Source organism: Castor canadensis, chromosome 13, assembly GCF_047511655.1.
Source record: "Castor canadensis chromosome 13, mCasCan1.hap1v2, whole genome shotgun sequence".
In the NCBI taxonomy this organism is placed as follows: domain Eukaryota; kingdom Metazoa; phylum Chordata; class Mammalia; order Rodentia; family Castoridae; genus Castor; species Castor canadensis.
Window position 1 is genome coordinate 39,209,667 of NC_133398.1, and position 24,515 is coordinate 39,234,181.

General features: G+C 37.7%; 1 protein-coding gene across 7 annotated transcripts in view; it reads left to right on the forward strand.

The window, feature by feature from the left end:
* Positions 1 to 24,515, forward strand: part of Ubap2 (ubiquitin associated protein 2) — a 99,557-nt gene that overhangs the window by 45,474 nt on the left and 29,568 nt on the right. For 4 of the 7 annotated variants that reach the window (XM_020163843.2, XM_074051596.1, XM_020163845.2 and 1 more), the window contains 9 exons: positions 2,049 to 2,126; positions 4,100 to 4,210; positions 5,955 to 6,105; positions 8,869 to 8,946; positions 11,011 to 11,065; positions 12,876 to 12,979; positions 15,754 to 15,819; positions 17,676 to 17,728; positions 21,614 to 21,681. In XM_020163843.2, coding sequence (XP_020019432.2) covers positions 2,049 to 2,126; positions 4,100 to 4,210; positions 5,955 to 6,105; positions 8,869 to 8,946; positions 11,011 to 11,065; positions 12,876 to 12,979; positions 15,754 to 15,819; positions 17,676 to 17,728; positions 21,614 to 21,681 — 764 coding nt within the window. Of the gene's footprint in view, positions 1 to 2,048; positions 2,127 to 4,099; positions 4,211 to 5,954; positions 6,106 to 8,868; positions 8,947 to 11,010; positions 11,066 to 12,875; positions 12,980 to 15,753; positions 15,820 to 17,672; positions 17,729 to 21,613; positions 21,682 to 24,515 lie in introns of all 7 variants that reach the window. The other 3 variants (XM_020163842.2, XM_020163846.2, XM_020163844.2) reach the window with 1 other exon arrangement.

Below are 24,515 nucleotides of genomic sequence, written 5' to 3' on the forward strand. Positions count from 1 at the left end.
CAATAATATAACAGTATAGAGAATATAATGTGTCTCCTTTATAAAATTTTTAAAGTTGTGTAGCATCAGTCATATTCCCTTTCAATATTTACCTGCGCCTGTGTATACACACACATTATATATTATTCCAAACCATTTGAATGTTAAATATATTCTACTTTTAATTATTATTATTATTACTATTTTTTGAGACAGAATCTTGCTGTGTTTCTCAGACGAGGTTTGAACTCAGGATACTTCTGTCTCAGCTTCCTGAGTGCTAGGATTACAGGCATATACAGCCACAGGCTAGATTTTACCTTTTTTTGGTGGGTCTAGAGATTTTAACCTTTTACCTTTTAATACTTAACATATTTCCTAAGAACATGGTTGTTTCTTTATAAACATAGTTCAAATGTCAAGTTTAGTAAATTCAAAATTGCTGCAATGTTCTTTACAGTTCATATTTCCACTTTTTCAATTATGCCAATAATGTAATTTATTCCAGTGCTATCCATGTTAGCATGTTTTCTGCCCCCAGTCTGGAATTACTTACTGCATTTAGTAGACATTTCTTTTTCTCCTTTCTGTCCTCTGGGCTGACCTTGAACTCACTGACCTGCCTCTGCCTTCCCAGTGCTAGGATGATAGGCATATGCCACATTTGGCTGACTGTTTAACTTCTTAAGTATTTGTATTAGGAGTTAATGCAGACTTTTAGTGAGGAGAGGTAACTTAAAAAACAAACTATTCTGAAGCAATTTAAGATTTATTAGATAGAACAGAGAGTTCCTATGTATCTCCTGCCTAAATTCTTCTTGCAACATTCATGGTACATGTGTCAAAATTAAGATAACAAGCCAGGCAACTGGTGGCTCCATGCCTGTAATCCTAGCTACTCAGGAGGCAGATCAGGAGGATTGTGGTTCGAAGCCAGCCCAGGCAAATAGACCTAGAGAACTTATCTTGAAAAAAACCCATCACAAGAAAGGGCTGATGAAGTGGTTCAAGGTTTATGCCCTGACTTCAAATCCCAGCACTGCAAAAACCAAACCAAAAAAAAAAAACCTAACATAACAAAAGGGAGCTGGATGTGGTGGCCACATGTCTGTAATTTTTGCACTCAGGAGGCTTAAGTAGGAGGATTAAGAGTTGGGGGCCAGCCTGGGCTAATAGGGAGACCCTGTCTCAAAAAAGACAAACCCGCTTACATCCAAAAACAACAACAAAAACCCCAAATGTGGGTACATTACCATTGAGTGCTTCACAAAATAGTATTACTTCTTCATTGCCATTAATATAAAAGGAGACCTTAAAAATTCTGTGATTGGATTTATGAAAACAAAGATTTTAAATGAAGAAAGTAAGTGTAAGAGTATTTTCTATAGAGGTGACTAATTTTATGTTTGAAAGTTTCCACTGGAAAAAAGGATGGGACTGGTGGTGTTGATCAAGAGGTAGAGTAGCTGCTTTGTAATGAGTAAGCCCTGAATTCAGACTGAGTCCCATCAACAAAAAAAAGAATGAAATTTCTCTCTTTTTTTTTTTAAATTAAGAACTTCTAAAATTGTGGATTTTAAAAAAGGGATAACTTTAAAAACATTTTCCATTCAGATAAATGTAGCCTTTACTTATCAGAGTTGATAAGGATACCATTTTAGAGTTAGCTGTAGAGTGTTGTTGGATGTTTTTCTTTGGCAGTTTCCATTGTTTCTTGTTCTTCTGCTTTCTTTTTTGCTGGTTTCCCCACCTCCTTGAGGGAAAGAAAATCCAAATAAGCCACATAACCAATGAAGGATTGGAACTTTAAGTCATTTTGCTGAAGGAATGGGTGCTTTTTGCTATTTTATTTGATGCTTATTTTTCTTACAGAAGCAGGTTGTATATAGTTGATAGCCCTAAATTCAGAATCCTTTAGATGTTTTTAGTTAATATTTCTATTACTGTATTTCTAGTAATATAAACCTTATAGTGTTTGCTGCTTAAGAACTTTATCATTTGAATCATATTTTATCATTTAACTTACATTTTTGTTCCTCAAATCTTAACCAATTGTATGTGCTTTCCAGGCAACAGCTGAACAGATGCGTCTAGCTCAAGTAATCTTTGATAAGAATGATTCAGATTTTGAAGCTAAAGTTAAACAGGTATGTTTCCGGCAAAGGATATTAATGATTTTTGTAATCTATTCTTATTGTTTTTAAAAGATTTTCACTAGAGATTGTGGTTTTAAAATACCTTCTTAGATATCTTACCTGTGTATTGGCATTCAGACTAGTGATGAAATACATTGGGAGCCAAATGAAATGTTCATTCTCTTGACAGTAGAATCTTTTTGAGTTACTAGTGTATGTCCCACAGTGTACTGCTTTACTATGTAAAGTTGCTTTGTTTTTTTTTACTTAGGGTCACTGACAACAGGCTCGTAGTAATTTTTATGAAAGGCATGGAAATAAGTTACTACAAATTGTAGAACTTGGGACTGGTGGAGTGATGCAAGTGGTAGAGCAACAGCCTAGCAAATGTGAGGCCCTGAGTTCAAACCCTAGTAACACCAAAAAAAAAAAAAAAAAAAAAAAAAAAAAACCAATTGTAGAACTCATTTGATTGCAGTGGACTGGAGACTGTGTATAGTTCTAGCTACTTAAAGAGGGTAAGGCAGGAGGATCACTTGAACCTAGGAGTTTAATAAGAACAGCCTGAGCAACAGAGACCCTGACCTCCCTCCCTCCCTTTCTTTCCTGCAAAGGTCATAGAGATCTTTCCTTACTCTTTGGAATGAGATCGAAGTATAGCTTGAGGAGTACTTCTACATATTTTATTGCCTGTTATCTCAATATCATAGCAGGTTTACAAAATAGAACATTTATTTGTCCAGGTGTTCAGAGAGTGAAATTCTAACTTTAGTTCTATTACACATCCAATCAGTGGTGAAGTTTTGATTCTGACTGTGCATCTTGACAATTGCATATGGCAGATTGTTGGTACAGATAATTGATAAAAATATGGCATTACTAGTAGATAGCCAAACATTGAAGCACTGGGAAGCCATAGATAGATAGAACTTTTGCTGCTAAATAAAATGAACAGAAGAAAATAAATGGAGGCCAAATGATACAGTGATGATTATTAGGTCAGGAGACCTGAGTTCTAGGCATGCTTTACTATTAATTAGCATTGTGAAAATAGGCAAGAATCTCTTAAAATGTTGGGAGCCAGTCTTTCAGATATTAGTTAAAAAATAATTAATAAAATTAAAACAGAATAGATACTTAAATCATAGGTTTGTTTACTGTTACTTGAGAGACTTGTGCCTAGTCTGATTTTTTTTCCAGGGGCAGCAGGGGAATGCTAAATAGTTAGTTTTCCTTATTAAAGAGAATGGACTGATGCCAGGTATGGTGGCACATGTCTGTTAAGTCGGTACTTGGGAGGCAGAAGCAGGATTGTGAGTTTGAGGCTAGCCTAGACTTCATAGCAAGATCCTGTCTCCCAAAACAAAACAAAACACAAAAACAGACTGAGATTTCTTTTGTTTACTTCAGACATACTGCTCTGTATTGAGAAAATATGCCTAGGATAGTTTGTGAACAGCAACAGAATCTACTTTTTAGATGCTGTAGTTAAGTTTGTGTGTGGCGTGTTCTAAGCAGTGATACCAGCACATAGAAGGTTGGCTCTGAGGAAAACATTTGGACTGGAGTTTTTGTGGATGGCAGCCCTGTGGTTTATGTAGTCCCACTTCATGTTTGGCAGTTCAAAATGTTGGGAATCTTACGCCATTGAACTAAGTTTGAGCAGACAGATGCCAGATACTGGGTATTCTGAGAAAGTTGGTATGTGTATATGTATGTGGTTCTGATTAATAATCTGATACCTGGTCAGCCTGGAGGTAGTGTCTTTATAGTTCATAGTTTACCAGTATTAGTGAAAGGACATGAGGTGGCCAACAAAATCCGAGTTAACACATTCTCAGATTGTAAACCTTCTAGAGTCTGGAAAAGGTCATCTTTATGTAGAAGGTATGTATAATTTCTGTATTTATAAAAAATAATATCAAAATTAATATAAACTGCCATGTTTTGTTTTCCCCCTAACCATTTTCCAATACTTTGAATAGCTTATGGAAGTGACTGGGAAAAATCAGGATGAATCAATAGTGGCTCTACATGATTGTAATGGAGATGTCAACAAAGCTATTAATATATTGCTGGAAGGGAATTCAGACACCGTAAGTATTCTTAAATGATTTGCAGTGCTAAGATTTATCTCCAGTTTGTGTTTTCAAGTTTCCCCTTGGATGGAGATTATGATAAAGGGGATTGTGGCTGCTTATCTGTATTTTTTTCCACTTGTGTATATGAGGGTGCTGAGTATTGACTCAGTGACTTTAACATGGTAAACAAACATTATATATTTAAGTTCCAGAAAGAGCACTAACCTGGTGTTTATAGCCTTATATAGTTTGTTTTTACCACCTAAAAAACTTCTTTTGGCTCCACGTTGCTCATGTTTCTTCACTTCAGTTATCACTTCTAACTATTACTTGTACTTCTAAACTAACTGAAAACCAGGATTTGCTTGTATGTCCATATACTTATGTGTGAATAGTCATGGCAGCTTAACACACATAAACACACACACACACCACCACCACCACCACCACCACTACCACCACACACAGATGTAAACAAATACGTTTTATAATTTTTCCTGGTACTGGTAATCGAACCCAGGACCTCATACATTTCTGGCAGTCACTCTGTCACTGAGTTACATCCCCAATCCTTTTTAAAAATTTTACTCTAGTTATAAGTTTGGTGATTGTATTGGCACATTAGCATTCATCCCTTTGATTTTAGGAAGTATGGAATTGAATCCACACTAGGCTGTTGTCAGCCCTAATTTAGATTCTACATGGAAATTGTACTGTACTATTTGTTTAATTTATGGGATTTGAACCCAGGACTTCTTTGCACATGCAAAGCAGGCACTCTTTCGTTAGAACCACACTGTCACTCCATTTTGCTCTGGTTATATTGGAGATGGGGGTCTTTGGAACTATTTGCGTTGGCTAGCCTCGAACCTCAGTCCTCCTGAGCTCAGCCTTCCAAGTAGCTGGGTGTTAGCTATTGACACCCAACTTGAACTTTCTGTTTCATCATAATGCTGTGTTTTCATTACAGAATAGTCTGAAGGTATCAGTTCTTTACATTATTATACTTACTTCTTTCTAGTAAGTGTGTTGGTAGCTGTTGACATCACTGAAGGAGTGGGAGAGTAAAGATTTTTTTTGGGCAGTACTGGGGTTTGAACTCAGATCCTCAAGCTTTCTAGGCAGGTGCTCTTACCGCTTCAGCCACTCTGCCAGCCAAGAAGGAAAGTTTTATAAATCACTTATTAGAACAGTTCTTTGAATGCTTATGTTAAAAAAAAATTAACCAAATTTTATTCACCTACCATTAAATTCTTGTAGGTAATTACTTCAGATTACTGAGTAGACCAAGTTGTACTCCTGAAATTTTTAGGGCATCATTCTAAGTAATTTTGTACTCTTCGTATTAATCTATGTTTGAGTAGGATGGGCCTACTTCTTGAGGTATTCTTTGAATTAATCTGTGTTTAAGTAGGATTAAGGCTTACTACTGAGGTAGGTAGAGTGGCATAGAGTAGGAGTTTGAGGGAGTAACATTAACTTTATTCCTAAGTCAGCATAGGAAAAAGTTCTGTGATGGAAAAATATAGTAAATTGTCAAGTCAGCTAATACTTGTGATTATTTGTGCACTGTATATTGTGCACAATATATGAAATTTAGTAAATGTTTATTTTTCTTATCAGGAAAGTATAATTAAATTAAAATGATACTGAAAATAACTGCAAGTTGTACTTAGGTTTGGAAGAGTCATGTGTGTGTCCTTGGTGATTGTGCGTATGTTGAATGACCACTCTGAATAAGAACTCTTGTTTTTGACAGACTTCATGGGAGACTGTAGGAGGAAAGAAAAAGAATTTTGGAAAGGAGAGTTCAGAAAACAAAGAGAATAGAGAGAAGAGAAATGAGAGAGAAGCAAGTCGTGGACGTGGAAACAACCGGAAAGGAAGAGGTGGCAACCGTGGCAGAGAGTGTAAGTACCTATTTTTTTTCCTCAACTTTTTTTTTTTTTTTTTTCTGCTGTTGCTGCCTGAGGCTTGAACTAAGGGCTTTGTCCTTGCAAAAGCAGGCTGTGTACTGCTTGAGCCACACCTTCAGTCCATTTTGCTCTGGTTGCTTTTTGGAGATGGGGTCTTGGAAACTGTTTTGCCCAGGCTGGCCTTGAACTACTGTCCTTCTGATCTCAGCCTCCTAAGTAGCTACAGTTACAGGTATGAACTATCAGTGTTGGGTTTCTCAACTTTTGTGAATTTTCAGACATTCTGAAAAAAGTGAAAGAATATTTGAAGGAATTGCCATAAATCACTTTCTCATTGCAGAATTGTTCATGTGATAGTTAATACTAGTAATGAGCTGCAACTGAGCGTTTATTAGAAGCTATCAGTGCTTACCTGGGCTGTTGCTTGTATGTGTGCCTTAAAACTACCTTCAATTGTAAATCAGGTGCACTTTTTATAATTAATGATGTGTTAGGAGGGGTGTTGATTCACAATCAAGCTTTTTTTCCTTACCCATTTAGGGATATTCATAGTATAAGCAAGAGTTTGTTTAAGAGGAAGGTTGCTGGCAGGACTTTCTGAATACTTTCCAGTGGACCTAGGCTTAGGCACTGTTTACTCAAACTGGAGATTTTTGGTAGCTCATTTATTCCACTGATAATTGAGTATGTACTGAATACTCAGTTTTGTTTTCTTTTTGTTTGTTTTTTGAGACATGGTCTCAATATGTAGTCCAGGCTGGCTTCAGATTCTCTATGTAGCCTTTCCTGGCCTTGAATTCACAATGCCTCCCAAGTGCTGGGATTACTGACATGTGCCACCATTCTAGCTGCAGTAAATACCCTCTTTTTGATTGTACTGGGGGTTGAACCCAGGGCCTTCTGCTTGCTAGCAGGCTTTCTACCACTTGAGCCATGTCCCTCCTCCTCCCCTCCTCCAGTCTTTCTTTAGCTTTTAATTATTTTTCAGCTAGGGTTTCATGTTTTTGTCCGGTGCTGTGATCCTCCTACAGCCTCCTGCATAGCTGGGATCATTAGCTCTTGCTACTGTGCTTGGCTTATTTGTTGAGATGGGGTCTAAGTTTTGCTTGTGGTTGTCTCAAATCATGATCCTCTTGATTTCTTCCTTCAGAGTAGCTGGGATTACAGATGTGAACCATTGCATATAATGATACTCTTTTCTGTGTGCGTGTATTTGTGTGGTACTAGGGGTTTGAACTCAGGGCTTCACAAACTAGTCTGTTGATTCTTTTCAGTGCTGGAGATCAAACCCAGAGCCAATGCTTTACCAGTGAGTTACATCCCCACTCTTATTTTTTTATGAGTTACAGGGTCTTTCTCTGAGGCCCTGGCTGGCAAACTGGCAATTCTTTCTCCACCTCCCAGGTGGTGGGATTATAGGTGTGTGCCATTGCACCAAGTATTTTTTAGTGAAGGTAGAGTGGAATATAACAGTAAGAATGAGATGTAAGATACTTTATTTTCTTTTTTTCTCTTTTATTGATTTCTTAGTATATTATAGTTTTACCGGGGGTATATTATGATTTCTTAGTTAGATCACCCCTTCCAGCTTTCTTCTTTATCCCCCCTCACTACCTTCTTAGAATAGTTTCAACAGGTATCATTATTCCATTTTCCTAAATGAATACATAGTACTTCCATCACACTCGCCCTCCTTCACCCTTTCTTTATGCCCTCCCCCCAAAACATTGTACCTAAACTTTATGAATTGTGTGTGTGTGTGTGTGTGTGTGAGGGGTGTGGGTACTGGGATTTGAACTTAGGGCCTCATACTTGCTGGGCAGACACTTTTCTACTTGAGCCACTCTGCCAACCTGATACTTTATAAAATATGTATTTTATAATATATATATTTTTTGGTGGTGTGGGGGATTAAACCCAGGATCTCTTGCATGCTAAGGTGGTGCTCTAACACTCAGCTACACTTTTCAGCTCTCATATACTACTTTAATAGTGTTATGTAGAAACTATGCTCTGAGGAAAAAAAAAGGCTGAAAGAGAAAAGAGGATTATGGGGATGACCTAGTATATTTACATACATTACAAGGAAGGAGGCACAAAAGTAGATGAGGGAGCAAGTGATGTCAATATCTCTTGAATTTCTGTATATATAGAGTCACTAATGCCAATATAGTAAGAAAAAGAAGAGATGGATGTTGGCATCTTCTGGATAGCATCATGGAAAAACTTATTTGTGATTGGAGTTGTGGTTCAAGTGATACAGCACTTGCCTAGAAAGTGTGAAGTATTGAGTTCAGACCCCAGTTTCACCAGTATTACTTTGATATTGCTGTTTTGCTATTGTTTCTTTCCAGGCTTTGAACTTAACTAATGAACAAATTCTGTGATATATTACATAGTTACACAATGAAAGTGGTGTTTTACAGTCAAATGCTCTACGACTGAGCTGTCAGTGCTTTTGTGAAGCAAGTTTTCTTGCTTTAGGAGAGGCAAATCCATATATCCATATGAAAGAATAGTTAAATAATATTTAATTTCTTTTAAGAATGTACACTGTGAATTATATAAGATAATGTTGCCACTCAGCTTGTTGTGCTGCATTTTATTCTGGTTTCTGAACTCACTGTTTAAATTTTAAACTGTTTTTAAGTTTTCATTTTTTTCCTGTTCTGTACATGTTTTTGTAGGTGTCTGGTAAGGTTATGTGCAAAGATTTGAAAACAGAAAGTAAATTTCTCTACGTTTTTCCCCCATTAGTTAGAGGTGAGGAGAATGGAATTGACTGCAACCAAGGGGACAAGCCTTCAGACCGCAGCAAGCGAGCCCGTGGTAGAGGTAAGCTAGAATGAGCTAGGAGAAAATGTTTGGTAGGCTGTTGCTTTACTGAACTCTTGAGTAAGCATGACAGTGTATTCTGAAAAAATTGTTGGTCCTTACTTTCTGATGTTATTGATTGATTGATTGATTGATTGTAGTACTTGAGTTGGAACTCAAGGTGTAACGTTTGCTAGGCAGGCACTGTACCAGTTGAGCCACTCTGCCAGCCCTTTTATGTGTGGGTATTTTCGAGACAGGGTCTCACAAACTGGCCAGCCTGGCCTTGAACCGTGATCCTCCTGATCTCTGCCCCCTGAGTACCTAAAATTACATGTGTAAGCCACTGACACCAGGCTCTGGCTCATTTTTGAGGTAGTGTCTTGCTTACTTTCTTGGCCAGGCTGACTTTGAACCATTGTCCTCCTTCCTGTGTCCTGAGTAGCTGAGATTACAAGTGTGCACCACCACACCTGGCCAGAATTGCCTTTTTGAAGACTTACTAATATTTTTTGTATGGACATACCACATTTTGCTTATCTAGTCATCTGTCAGTGAACACATGAGATTTTTGTACTTTTTGTTTTTTCTTTTGATAACTTTGGTATTTTAATTTGGTGCCTTGTACTTGCTAGGCAGGTGCTCTAAGACTTGGGCCATCCCCTCAGCCCTTTTTTACCTTTTGACTTTTATAAATGATGCTGTTAAAAATGTGGGATCATACGGTTTTGAGACCTTGTTTTTAATTTTGTATATGGACACATATCCAGAAGTCAAATTGATGGATCATGGTAATTCTATGTAAAATTTTTTGATGAACCACCATTTTTAGTTTCTTTTCTTTTTGTCCCTGTGATAAAGGGAGTCACAAGGGGATTCTTGAGGTTGACATAGTCTTTTTTGACTTCACCGCAGAAAAGAATTTAAGGACAAGTCAGATGAGAGATTTAAGTCAATTTATTAGCAAGAACAGTACGTACTCACATAAGTTAATTGTGGGGTGAATGAGGTGCTGTTTAATTTTAGTGAGACATGTATGTTTTGGGGCTACATCTTTGAGATTTTGATCTATATTGGTTTTCTTTTTACTGACCCTCTGGCTGCTCAGTTATTTATTTTGACTTTACTCTTGGAATCTTATTTGAGGATCCTCTTGTTAGAATCTTATTTAATGGTTCCTGTCCTTATGCTGTGTGACAGTGAGAGAGTAAAACTAGAGGGCACATAACATGGTGTTTATTACTCTACAGAAACATGTTCTGTGTTGTTGGTGATATTTTAATATGTGTTTTCTTTAAGGTACAGTGCCTTAATAGGGCTGTTTAGAATTCTCTGTGGGGTTTCTTTGTAAGGTTAGAGTGTAGCGAAAAAGGTAACATAAACTTTAAGGTCTTTTTTTGGTGGTACTGGGGTTTGAACTCAGGACTTAGAACTTGATCCACTGGTGCCCAACTTTGTTGAGTTTTAGAAGCTTTGTATGTCTATATTCTACATGTTACTCTTAGCACATATGTGGTTTACACTCCATGGATTATTGTTTTTACTCTGCTAATAGTGTCACTTGATTATATTCAAAAGTTTTAATTTTCTTAACATCCAGTTTGTCTTTGTTTCATTTGTTGTTTGTGCCTTTGGTGTCATATCCAAGAAATCACTGTCAAACACATAATGCCAAATTCAGTATTGTGAAGCTTTTGCTCTGTGTGTTCCAACAGTAGTTTTATAGTTTTAGCTTTTATATTTACATTTAGGTCTTTGACTCTTAGTTTAGGATGGAGAGGTGCTGAAGAAAATTTATTTCATTTTATAGTGGTGACTTATTATGGTGTTTTCACTAGTTGATTTTAAAAGACACAAGCTATTTTATAATATAGCCTGCCATTGTTAAGCTGCCACATACCACAAACATTACACTAACAATTAGATTGTTTGCTAGCCTTTGAAAAGGTACACCTGGTAGTTGTGTTAGAAACAAAGATGATTCTGTTTGGGTAGTGAGAATAGGATGAAGATGTTAATAGAAGTATGACTGTTTAGGATATAAGTAGTAGTAATACTACAATTGTTTATTTGTTTATTTTAAAGGATTTGGGCGTGGCAGAGGGAGAGGGGCAGGAAGGTTCTCAACCCAGAGCATGGGGTAAGTCACTGCCATCCTGTTTTTGTAGTTATTTCCTTTCCTAGTTGTTACTCCAGGTTTTCTACCTCTGTTCTGTCTCCAATTTATTTATCCTGATTAATCAGATGTTTTATATACCAAAGAGTAAAATAGTACAAGCAACACTGATGTTTCAGTAGGCATTAGAGCAGAGATTCTAGCCTTGGCCCTGCTGAAAATTTGGGTTGGATAATGCTTTACCAGGGTGGTAGGTTGTCCTATTCATTGTAGATTTTTTAGCATCATCTCTTTCCTCTTTCTAGTACATGCCAGTAGCACCCCTCCTGAAGCTGTGCAATCACAATGCCTCTAGACATTGCCAAATGTTTCCTGGGATGTGGGGGATTTGTGTGTGTACCTAATTACTTCTAGTTGAAAGCCCCTGCACAAGAGCTGGTAAATCCAACAATAATGAAAGAGGCACATACAAAATATATGCTGTAATTAGCAGTTATGTTATGTTGTGCTATTGATTGATTGATTGATTGATTGATTTGATTGTTAGGTTTGAAGTTAGGGCCTGGTGCTTCCAGGCAGGCACTCTGCCACTTGAGCTATAGCCCCAACACATTTTGCTTTAGTTATTTTTTTTCAGATTGCTTCTGTAGTTTTTCTTAGGGCCCTTGTAACTTGGATTTCTCCAATACACCCAGCTTGTTGGCTGAAATGAGGTGTGTGTTGGGGGGTTACTCACTTTTTCCTGGGCTGGCCTTAGTCTTGATTTTCCTGGTCTCTTTGTCCCGAGTAGCTGGGATTGCAGGTGTTTGCTGCCATACCATGCCTGGCGCATAGTAGTTATTATTGTTTCTGGGTTTTTCTTTTTTTCTGTGAAACTTTAGTTTCCTCTAGATTTTTAGAAAACATTGTTTTTAAAAAGATGTATAGAACCCATATTTTGAAAATAGTCACAGAAGGAAGGAAGGAAGGGAGTTGACTCTGGCAAGAACCCTTTGTCTCTTCATAGCTTTTGGGCAGCACTCTTGGAGTGAGTCTCTTCTAGAGGCAATGATGCCTTCTTCCATCTGCCTGAGCTTCCTGGGGAGAAAATAAGACTGAAAATACAGGGAGAAAACTGAGACAAGCACTCAAATATCTTAAGCTCAGCCTATAGATGGTTTGTGGATTTTTCTGTTTACTCTATATTCTTTTGTATGAACTTAGTATTTATTTATTCTTGGCCCGTGTTGACCCTCTGAATCATGACGCATTATGGATTTTCACTGTTAATGAAAATATGCAGAGGTGCTGAACAAAACATTTTATTATTCCGTGTACTGTTTCCATATATAACGGAGGGTATAATTGTGGTGAAAAGGCTCAAAGCCAAGCTTGGATTCTGACTTATTGACTGTTGATACTTCCATTTTCAGTGGGACTTTCTACTAGTGCCCTTATTTTGGCTTGAAAGATTCCATAACTGCTTTAGGATGTATAGTACCACATTTAGGGAAAATAAGGCCATAATACAAGAGTGTATGGAAAGCAAGAGAAACTACATAAACACAGAAGTTGAACAATACCCTTTTGAATGATCACTAGATTCTTGAAGAAATTGGGGAGGAAATAAAGAACTTCTAGGATCAGATGAAATGAAAGAAAGTATGGGAGATCCCTAGGCAACCTCTGCATTTTAGAAGATCTGCATTCTGATGGCTAGAAGCAGAGAGAAGCCTTTTACAGTGGCTGTTTGAAGGGACTGGGCTAATTTAGTTCAGAAGATTGTGTTCGTTAATTTTGTAGCTTTTTGGCTTGCTTCATTTGCCTTTGTTCTTTTCTTTGTTTAAAACTCCAGGACATTTAATCCTGCGGACTTTTCAGATTCTACATCTACAAATGGGTGTGGAACAAAACTCATAGTTTGGGAAGCTGCTCAGAACGGTGCAGCTGAGGGACCTGGTAAGTGTTTTGTTTCTCTCAGGGCTGGTTTTTAAATGTTTTATGTTCTCATACATAGATGAAGGGTGCTGATGGTGACTACTCTTTTCTTGACACCAGTGTTTCTTTTCTTGCTTAGAAATCTCATTGCTGGGTGTGGTGTTACACATCTGTAATCCCAGCTAGTGGGGCAGGAGGATTGCAAGACTGAGGCTAGCTTGGGCAGGGCAAATGCAGTGAGATCCTATCTCAGATACAAAAATACAACAAACAAATGAGCCCAAAGAAGTGCCTTAAGTCATGACTCAATTATTATAGCACTTGCCTACCATTCTAAAATCTTTGGTTTAATCCCCAATTAAACAACAATAACAAAACAAAAACCTCATTAATCATAGGTTTGATTTTCCTCTCTATGTCTGAAAGGTGGCTGAATAAGATAATCTGCATAAATCAGTACACTTATGTAGATAGTCAAAATGATAAATTTTAGCTAGGCATGGTCATACTCAAGAAACTGAGTCTGGAGGATTGAGAGTTTGAGGCCAGCCTGGGCTATATATAGCTACCCTGTCTCAAAAAACAAAAAGGAAAAAAAAAGATTTTATGTGATGTATGTTTTATCATAATAAGAAATCGTATAGAACTATATAATGCATTATGCAAATAAGTTTTCCGCCTTTAATATTGTTATATGAGATGTGACCATTCTGGGAGACTTTATGAGTCTTAACACCATTTCAAAGGAAAAAAAAATTAATGAAAATACGGGCTGGTGGAGTGGCTCAAGTGGGTAGAGCACTTTCCTAGCAAGAGTGAGGCCTGGGGTTCAAACCCCAGTCCTGCCGCCCCTCCCCCCCAAAACAAACAAACAAACAAAACCCAAAGAGAGCTTTTACCAGGCGCTGGTGGTTCATGCCTGTAATCCTAGATACTCGAGAGACAGAGATCAGGAAGATTGCAGTTCAAAGCCAGCCCAGGCAAATACTTTACCAGGCCCTATCTTGAAAAAACCCATCACAAAAATAATAAAAATAGTAAAGGATTTAAATGCACATTTCACAAAGGAAGATACCTGGATAGTAAGTCCTCAAAATGTACTCATTATCATTAGTCCTTGGGGAAATACAAATTACAGACATAAGCTTACATCACTCAATTATTAAAGCAACTTTCAGAGAAAACTGATAATACCAAGTGCTAATGAGAATTGTGGACTAACTGGACCTTTTATTCCTGATGCAGAAGTACATCTTTACCTTAAGATTTTATAAGCCCCCTCCTAGGTGTATATGAAAGTAGAATGAAAACCCATCCAAACAAAATTCTGTATGTGCTGTTTATAGTGGCTTTAGTGTTCTGCTGATTTTTTAAAAATCTAATGTTGAAGCAAAATGCTTAGTTAGCTAGCTACCATTTTTCTTGCTCTGTTTTTCTCTTCTCCCTCTCTTCTATCTCTTTCATATCTCTTGTTCCTATTTGGAATAGCAGATTTCTTGCTGGAAAAACATTTAGTTAACCAAAATGAGTTTGTCTTAAAACATAGTGGAATGGTATCATCAGGTGATAGAGTTCTGGCCATTTATCCAGGAGCCTCAGAAAAAGACATTAGTCTTGTTGACAGAATTCTGAGCCCAGTCCTCAGCCTTATAATTTCAGAAATATGTTATGTTTGACAGTGTAAGAATCACAATTTTTTTTAATTTAATATGGTACTAAGGTTTGAATGCTAGGCAAGTGCTCTACCACTTGAGCCATGTTCCAGCCACCCTTTTTTTTTTTTTGCTTAATTTTTTAGATATGGTCTTGTGTTTTTGCCTGTGGCAGGCCTCAACCACCATCCTCCTTATCTGTATCTTTTAAATAGTGGTACCATGGCTGGATTTTTTTTTTTTAATACAGGGTTTCACTCTATCATAGGCTGGCCTCAAATTTGTGATTCTCTTGCCCCAGCCTCTTATGTGATGGGATTACAGGTGTATACCAAGACATCTAACTTATTTGTTGAGCTGGGGTCTCACTACCTTTTTGACCTGGCTGGCCTCAAACTTTGATCCTTCCATTCTGTACCTCCCATATTGCTGGAATTATAGGCATGAACCACTATGCCTGGCCTACAAAAATCCATTCTTTTTTTCTCTCTCTCTCCCCTCCCAACCTCCCTCAGTATTAGGGTTCAAATCCATTCTTAATACAAAGGAGACTCATATTACCAAGCTACAAAGATAATTAATGAATTAGAATGGTAATTTATGAATTTGCTTTAAAAATAGTTTGGGAAGCTCAAGTGAGAAAGGAGCTTCATAACCATGGGAAATGCAAAAACCATCTGTCTTAATCTTCATAGCCTCAGTCACAGTGTCTTGTCCCAGTTTGTACTGCAGTGAGTTTCCCAACTTGTCTATGTCCCCCCGGGGATACTTGAAATTGTACCTGGTACCTAATCCTATACATACACAGTAATTTCCTATACATGCATATCTATGATAGGGCTTTTAATTTATAAATTAGGCACGGTGAGAGATTAACAGTACTGTAGTGGGACAACTAGAACAGTGTACCATAGTAAAAGTCATGTGAATGTGGTAGTCCTTCCATTTTTCTGTTTATTTCTCTGGAATTTCCCATTTAATTTTTTTGTACCTTGATTGGCTGTAGACATTGAAACCACCATGGATGATGAGGGACTACTGTACTTAGCTATGACAGCTTCTCTGTTTTGCATGTTGGCCAATTGCTTTTATGAGTCCTTTGTTTTGCTGTGTTAAAATTTTCCCTTTTACATTGATCCACAGAAATGGCTGCTAAGTCTCACATTGTAGCTCAGGATCTGCCAAACAAAGGCTCTTATGGACTGAAAGGTATGAATGGTTTATTTAAAAATTTTACATAGTTATGAATTTATAGTGCTGGGATGTAGGGCATTTACCATCCATTTTCAGGGCACTGGGAAAAAACAACAACAACAAAAAATCTTCAGAAAATTCTTAACAATGTCTCCTGTTTTTATCACAACTAGTTAATAGTGAGATAAAACTAATTTGTTCTACCTTGTCTTCCAAAGGAAATTGAAGTAAAGAGGCACATTTTGGATAAAAACATAACAATATGTGCAAAAAAACTGGTTAATAAAAAAATTTTTAAATAGCATGTATTAATTGATTATACAAAGGGGTTTCATTAAAGACTAGTTAATAAAAGAGAAATTTATAAGCTATATTTTCCCAACAGTTTCATAAACATTTGGAAGGGTTTTATAGATGGGAGTTGAAGGGACCACAGAGTTTTTATCATTGTTTTTCCTTTAGTTTCTTGCTTCTGGGGATGGAACCCAGGGCCTTGCATGTGATAGGCAGGTACTCTACCTCATGAGCCAGCCTCAGCTTTTTGTTTTGTTTTGTTTTTTTGAGCTAGGGTTTCAATAACTTTCTCTGGGCTGGTCTTGAACTCATGATCCTGCCTCCACCTCTAGAATAGCTGGGATTACAGGCATGTGCTTCCATGACACAAAAGCTTTTCTCGCTCTCTCTTTCTGTACTAGGTTTGAACTCATGACCTCACACTTGCTAAGCCAGCACTCTATCCCTTGAACCACTCCACCAACCCTCAAAATTTTATATTAACTTTTTTGCAGTGCTGGGGGTTGAACCTCAGAGCCTTTCTCATGCTAGGCAAGTACTGAGCTACATCCTCAGGCAGCATTCATCTCAAATTTATTGCTTTAAGTTGAAAATAATGTCATTAATATTTTCCTTTATGCTTTGGGGTATAGATCCATAGATCTGTTTTGAGTTTTTTGGAGGGGAAGGTAGTGGGGTTTGAACTCAGGGTTCTCATACTTGCTAGGAAGCTGCTCTACAACCTGAGCCAAACCCCTAGCCCCTCAGTAGGTCTAAAATTAGTAATGTGGGCTTAATTGTTACTTGAAAATTTGAATATTCCAAAATAGCTTGAGCACCTGAACTTCCGTGTTTTATAGCTGATATCTGGTGTTTTTGTAGTATGTTTAGGTATGGCAGGTCACTACAATAGTTTGCCTCTTGCTCCTAACATGGGGCTTTCTCTTTATTTCCTGACACACCACTTTTTTATGTTGTATTTTTTCTGCTTATAACTATCTTTGTTGGCCGGTTTTCCCTATAGGCTATGCAGTGTTTCTTTTGTCTGCTTTCATGTTTTTTGGGGAGAGATTTTGATTTGGAGGAAGGGTCTCACTATATAATGCATGCTGGCCTCAAACTCACTATGTAGTCCAGGCTGGTTTTGACCTAACATAGGATATTTTAAATATTTTATAAATAGATTTTTGGTGGTACTGGGGTTTGAACTCAGGGCTTCATGCTTGATAGGCAGGTGCTACTATTTGAGCCACTCTGCCAGCCCTCTATTTAAAATTATATCAAAAGCATTAACCCATTGTTAAATGTGTTTGTGACGAATTCATATTTTTTTAAACTCATGGAAGGATTGCTTAGGTATTATTTGTGTTGAGGAAAAATAATTTTGAGACATTAATTTTAGCTTGTTTATATTGTTAGCTAAGTTGCATTTGAAAATGACTGATTTTATTGAGAATAGATTAAAAACCTCATTTCTTGGATTGTAAACTAAATTGTTAATGAGGTGATTTTATTTCCTTGCATAGTACATAATAAATTATCATTAGGAATAAGATGATATTTGACTTTGTGTTGTAAACTTTTTTATTTATCAGCAGGTACCTGGAAGAATTCTGTGGAGGAATGGACAACAGAAGACTGGGCTGAAGATGTAAGTGTTTGATGTCAGATCAGACCCTTCATTCTTTGGGTGTTTTGGGGAGCATCTGTGCTTGAGAAAATCTGATGCCCTTAATCTTGTCTTAGCTCTTTTTCTGGTGTCTGTCATAGCCATGTTGTTAGAGAGTTGGCTTTTTTTAGCAGATGCTTCTCAGAAGAAGAAAGTTAGTGTTTTCAGATTCCCCTCCCCCCCCCCTTTACAACCTGTATGAGACGAGGCATACCTGGCTGCTGCAGGGGAATAGCAAATAGATATACTTAAGAAACAACCTTATTTTGTGCAGGGGAAAGACACAGCACTTAACAGATATATATTATAGTCTTATTCAGCAGATGCTTCTCAGAAGGAAGTTAGTGTTTTGTTTGGTTTTTGTTTTGTTTTGGTAGTACTGGAGCTTGAACTACTGGAGCTTGAACTCAGGGCATACACCTTGAACCAGTTCACCAGCCCTTTTTTGCGATGGGTGTTTTTGAGATAGGGTCTTGCATACTATTTGCCTGGGCTGTCTTCCAACCTGTGCTCCTCCTGATCTCTGCTTTCTGAGTAGCTAAGATTATACATGAACTAGAAGTGCCCAGCAAGAAGTTAAGTGTTTTTAGGCTTTTGGTTTGTTTTTTTCTCTCAGAAGAACTGGGATTAGAAGTCAGGGCTTCACACTTGCAAAGTAGGTGCTCTTTTGTTTAAGCCTCGAGACCTCCAGTCCATTTTGCCCTTGTTATTTTAGAGATGGAGTCTCATGATGTATTTTCCCAGATTGGCCTTAAGCTGAGGTCCTCCTGATCTCTAATATCTCCTGAGTAGCCAGAAATATAGATGTGAGCCACCAGTGACTGGCTTTTTTTTTGACCCGATATAGCCAGCTGATACTATTGCCCCTCGTTGGTGGAGTATTACTTATTTTTTAGAATATTTTTACTAAAGGAAAGTGTGTGTATTTGGCTCACAGTTTGTATTAGCCTGATTGAGGTTGTTCTGATTCCATGCCCAACCCCATCACTTTTCACTAGATGAATTCTGCTGCTTCTCCTCCCCACCAGCCAGCAAAACCCATCACTACTACACTTGAGCCACACCTCCAGCCTTTTTGTCCTTGGTTATTTTACATGTAGTGTCTTGTGTTTTTTGCTCAGGCAGACCTAGACCAGATTCTCCTATTTATGCCTCCCATGTAGCTGAGATGATAGGCTTTGCTGCCAAGCCCAGATTTTTTTTTTTTTGCTCTAACATGGAACCCCATTAATTTTTTTCTCTGGGCTGGCCTAGTATCACCATCCTCCTGGCCTTCCCTCCTGAATGGTTGGGATTACAGGTATGAGACACCACACCCAAGCCTTCTTTCTTCTTCTTTTTTTTCCTTCCCTGTTTTTGCTGTGCTAGAGTTGGAACCCAGCACTTCATACATTTTAGGCTTAACTCTCTACCACTGAGCTATATCCAAACTGTTTATATTTACTTCACAGACATTTAGTACACTGCACTATTTTCTGGGTAGTTGTCAGTCTAATGTTAAAGTCGTGGTTTCAGCATTACATGTACAAGATCTTGGTTAAATCCCCAGCAACAAAAAGAAAGACAGAAAGGAAAAAAGGTTAACTTGTTTTTGACTGTATTTGGGTTTGAACTCAGAGCCTCACACTTGCTAGGTAGGTGCTCTTAATGCTTGAGCCACTCTGCCAATGATGCTTTTTTTTTGTTTTTTTGGGGTTTCTTTTGTAGGCTGTATTCCTTTATTTTTATTTATTTTTTTGAGGTAGGGTCTCTTGAACTATTTGCCCAGGCTGGCTTTGAATTGTGACCTTCTTAATCTCTGCCTTCTGAGTAGCTAGTATTACAGGTGTGAGTCATTGGTGCCTGGCTTATCTAAAACTTACTATGTATAGGGTATTGCATTTACTCTTTCAGTGTTTTTCATTTCATTTTTATTTATTTGTTTGTTTTTGATGTTTGAATTCAAGGCTTTGTGCTTATAAAGCAGGTGCTCTGCTTCATGAACCATGCCTCTAGTTCATTTTGTTCTGATTACTTTGGAGATGGGGTTTTTCAAACACTCTCTCTCCCCCCAAGTGCAGTCATCTGATTTCACCCTTCTAAGTAGCTAGGATTACAGGCATGAGCCACCAGTGGCTGCCTACTTAATTTTCTTAATTGTGTGTGGTTTTTTTGTTTTTTTTAAGGCAAAAGTGAATTCATTGGGACACTTGGAACAGGATGCAACCCAAGCCCTTGTTAAGTCAGGGTTGGGACATGGCCCAAGTAGTAGAGTACCTCACTAGTAAGCTCACATCCCTAGTTTAAACTCCAGCACTGCAAACAAACATCAAATAAAGGAATAATCATTGTGGTATACTCTCTAGTCCTGCTTCATGTTTCTATCTCAGGAAATCTGATTTTGTACAGTGTTTCAGATTTTTTTAATGTTTAGTGTTGATAAGAATTAAAAGAGGTACAGGCATGAAGCTCAGTGGTAGAACACTTACTCATTGTGCTTGAGGCCGTGAGTGGCTCTGGGTTTGATCCCCAGTGCTGCCAAAAGACTACAAAACAAAACTTTTAAGCAGGGTTTTGTGGCCCTTTCCTGTATTACCAGCTACTCTGAGGCAGATGGATCTTGAGTTAGAGGCCAACCTGGACAGTAATAATGAGTGAGTCAATCTCTCTGTCAGACCCTCTCTCTTTCTCTCCTCCCCTGCTGCACCCACTCTCCTTCTCTCCCTCCCTGAAACTCATTCTAGACATTGACAGTATAGAGAACATATACCTTTCATTCATGTCAGTTGAAGTGTCACAAAATTTATCCTAAGTGTCCCAAAAGTGTATTAAAACAAAATGCGCAAATTCCAAAATTATAATGAGGGTAAGAAGCAGAGAAAAGCATACAATATTAAGTGTTCTCACTTAAAATTCTAAAAAATATGCACCCAGTCTATAGCATCAGAAAGCATGTCAGTGGTTGCCTGAGGATACAAAAAATGGTTGGAGTAATATATAGGAACAGGAGGAAACTTTTTGGGAGTAAAGAATATGTTTATTAGCCCGGGATGGTAGTATACACCTGTAATCGCAGCAAAGTCAAGAGGACCACTTAAGCCAAGGAGATAAGAAACTTACGTATATATATGTACACACACACACACACACACACATATGTACCAACACTCATTCAGTTATTCATTTTGTATATGTGAGGTTATTATGTTTCCTCTCTCAATGAAATCAATTACAAAAAAAAAAAAGAGGACTTGGGGATGCAGCTCAAGTGGTAGAACACCTAAGTAGCAAGTGAGAGACCCTGAGTACAAACCCCAGTACCAAAAAAAAAAAAAAAGATAATAAAAGTGAAATGTAAATTAGTAACCAGTGAAATACAAAAGCCAGTTGTTTCACCTTTTCAAATTTCTCTACTATTTTTTGCTTTTTTGGTATGCAGTAACAAATTGAGTCATGAGAGTAATACTTGAACCTTGGTTTAACTTTGTTTCACTGTGCTGTTTCCCGTTATTCTTACCATTTCCCTCATGTGAAAGCTTTTTGTTTTCCTTGAGACAGTCTCTTACCATGTTTCCCAGACTTTTCTGGACTCCTTATGTAGCCTAAGGCAGCTTCAAACTCGTGATCTTCCTGCTACCACCTCCCAAGTGCTGGAACTAGGTTTGTGTGTCACCATATACCTGGGTAGTGAAGTCATTCTTGTAGACTTACTGATCTAAAATTATTTCCACCTGAAGAAAATGTCTTGTTATGGTCCTTCATACATTTCATTTCTTTTAGAACATCTTTTAGGTAACCTGTAAGAGTACTGATGACTGAAAATGATTAGGAATTCAGTAAATTTTTTGGCTTGTAGATTAAACATTTCTTTTCAAATTTTCCATACAGCTTTCTGAAACAAAAGTCTTCACTGCCTCATCTGTTCCAGCAGAGAATCACATTACACCCGGGCAAAGGTAAACACTTTGACAATCTTTTGTTTCTTATTCACAGCATAACTGAAATTTTTTGCTGTAGGACAAGTGCTTGCATTTATAGGTCTTTCTCTATTTTTTTCTGTTTTTGATTAAAACTTTATTTACCTCTACCTGGACAGCTAACAGCTACACTCATTTCCTAATTGGAGTTATAATAAGCCATTTTTGTGATGTCTTAGCAGTTGACCAAAGATTGTATTACTTATTGGTTACTCTTACTACTGTTTAAAAAAAATTTTTTTTTTTTTTATTCATGTGTGCATACAATGTTCGGGTCATTTCTCCCCCCTTCCCCCTCCCCCCTGCCCCCTTCCTTACCCACCCTAACACCTTGCTACCAGGCAGAAACTATTTTGCCCTTTTCTCTTAATTTTGTTGGAGAGAGTATAAGCAATAATAGGAAGGACCAAGGGTTTTTGCTAGTTGAGATAGGATAGCTATACAGGGAGTTGACTCGAATTGCTTTCCTGTACATGTGTGTTACCTTCTAAGTTAATTCTTCTCGAACTAACCTTTTCTCTAGTTCCTGGTCCCCTTCTCCTGTTGGCCTCAGTTGCTTTAAAGTATCTGCTTTAGTTTCTCTGCATTGAGGGCGACAAATGCTATCTAGTTTTTTGGGTGTCTTACCTATCCTCATACCTCCCTTCTGTGTTCTCACTTTATCATGTGATCAAAGTCCAATCCCCTTGTGTGTTTGCCCTTGATCTAATGTCCGCATTTGAGGGAGAACATAGGATTTTTTGTCTTTTGGGCCAGGCTGACCTCACTCAGAATGATGTTCTCCAGTTCCATCCATTTACCTGTGAATGATAACATTTCATTCTTCTTCATGGCTGCATAAAATTCCATTGTGTATAGATAACCACATTTTCTTAATCCATTCATCAGTAGTGGGGCATCTTGGCTGTTTCCATAGCTTGGCTATTGTGAATAGTGCCGCAATAAACATGGGTGTGCAGGTGCCTCTGGAGTAACCTATGTCACATTCTTTTGGGTATATCCCCAAGAGTGGTATTGCTGGATCATATGGTAGATCAATGTTTAGATTTTTAAGAAGCCTCCAAATTTTTTCCAGAGTGGTTGTACTAGTTTACATTCCCACCAGCAGTGTAAGAGGGTTCCTTTTCCCCCACATCCTCGCCAACACCTGTTGTTAGTGGTGTTGCTAATGATGGCTATTCTAACAGGGGTGAGGTGGAATCTTAGTGTGGTTTTAATTTGCATTTCCTTTATTGCTAGGGATTGTGAGCATTTTTTCATGTGTTTTTTGGTCCCATTTGAATTTCTTCTTTTGAGAAAGTTCTGTTTAGTTCACTTGCCCATTTCTTTATTGGTTCATTAATTTTGGGAGAATTTAGTTTTTTGAGTTCCCTATATATTCTGGTTATCAGTCCTTTGTCTAATGTGTAGCTGGTAAATATTTTCTCCCACTCTGTGGGTGGTCTCTTCAGTTTAGAGACCATTTGAGCAGAAGCTTTTTAGTTTTATGAAGTCCCATTTATCTATGCTATCTCTTAGTTGCTGAGCTGCTGGGGTTCCATTGAGAAAGTTCTTTCCTATACCTATTAATTCTAAAGTATTTCCTACACTTTCCTGTACCAACTTTAGAGTTTGTGGTCTGATGTTAAGATACTTGATCCATTTTGAGTAAAAATTTGTTTTTTGACAGAATAAACTTAGTATAGTCCATCCTTTGCTTTTATCATATAATAATATCTCCAACCAAAAGTAAACTTTTCATTTTATATGGGTTCTACTAGATCACAGGACACAAAAAGGCCCATTGGGGGATAAGGTCAACATTCTTAGAATGTATACTGAAGTAGTTGGGTGTGGTGGTACATGCCTATAGTTGTAACATTTGGGAAACTGAGGCAGGAGGATCAGTTCAAGGCCAGCCTTGGCTACATTGTGAGATCTTGCCTTCAATCAATTAATCAATCAAAAAATAAAATAAAAACAAGAAAACCTTAACCACATTAACAGCACAGCCCCACAAAAAAAATAATGCCTTGGCATTCTATAAACATTTTTTCTGTACTGGGGTTTGAACTCAGGGCCTACACCTCGAGCTACCTCACCAGCCCTTAATTTGTGGTTTTTTTTTTTTTTTTTTTTGAGTTAGACTCTGTGAACAATTCACTTAGGCTGGCTTCAAGCCATAATCCTCCTAATCTTTGCCTCCTGACTAGTTAGGATTACAGGCCTGAGCCACCAGCACCTGGCAAACCAGGCCCCAAGTTTAGTATTCTAGGCCTGTTGCTGCCTAGCAAGCACTGGGATTTGACGTCAGGACCTCATGCTTGCTGCTAGGCAGGTTCTTTCACTTGAGACACTCTGCCAGCTCTATAACTCTTTTTTTGGTAGCACTGGGGTTTAAACTCGGGGTCTTGTGCTTGGTAGGCATGCATTGTACCTCTGGAGCTATGCCTCCAGCCTCATCATATTTTTTTTTTTTTTTAAACTTGAAAATGTTTTTAAAAATGCAGTGATTTAGGGTGATAAAAACCTGGATTATCAGTGACATCTTAAAAGAAAGCAATTCTCTAACCTCATGAGATAGTTATAAGAACCTTTTAGAGAAATAAAATAAATGTTTTCCATTGTATTTATGATTCAGAATTTACATGGTGATTTTCATTTTTTTTATAAAAAACAAAACTGGACTCTTTAGTGGTATTTTTATTTTATTTTTTTAGAAGATGGCATGGTGCTGTTTTTATGCATATGAAACCCTTTGGAATAGAACTTCCTCAGGCTTTTGGTAGTAATGCAACTTTTGTAATTGGCCACATACAGTAAACCATCCTTGA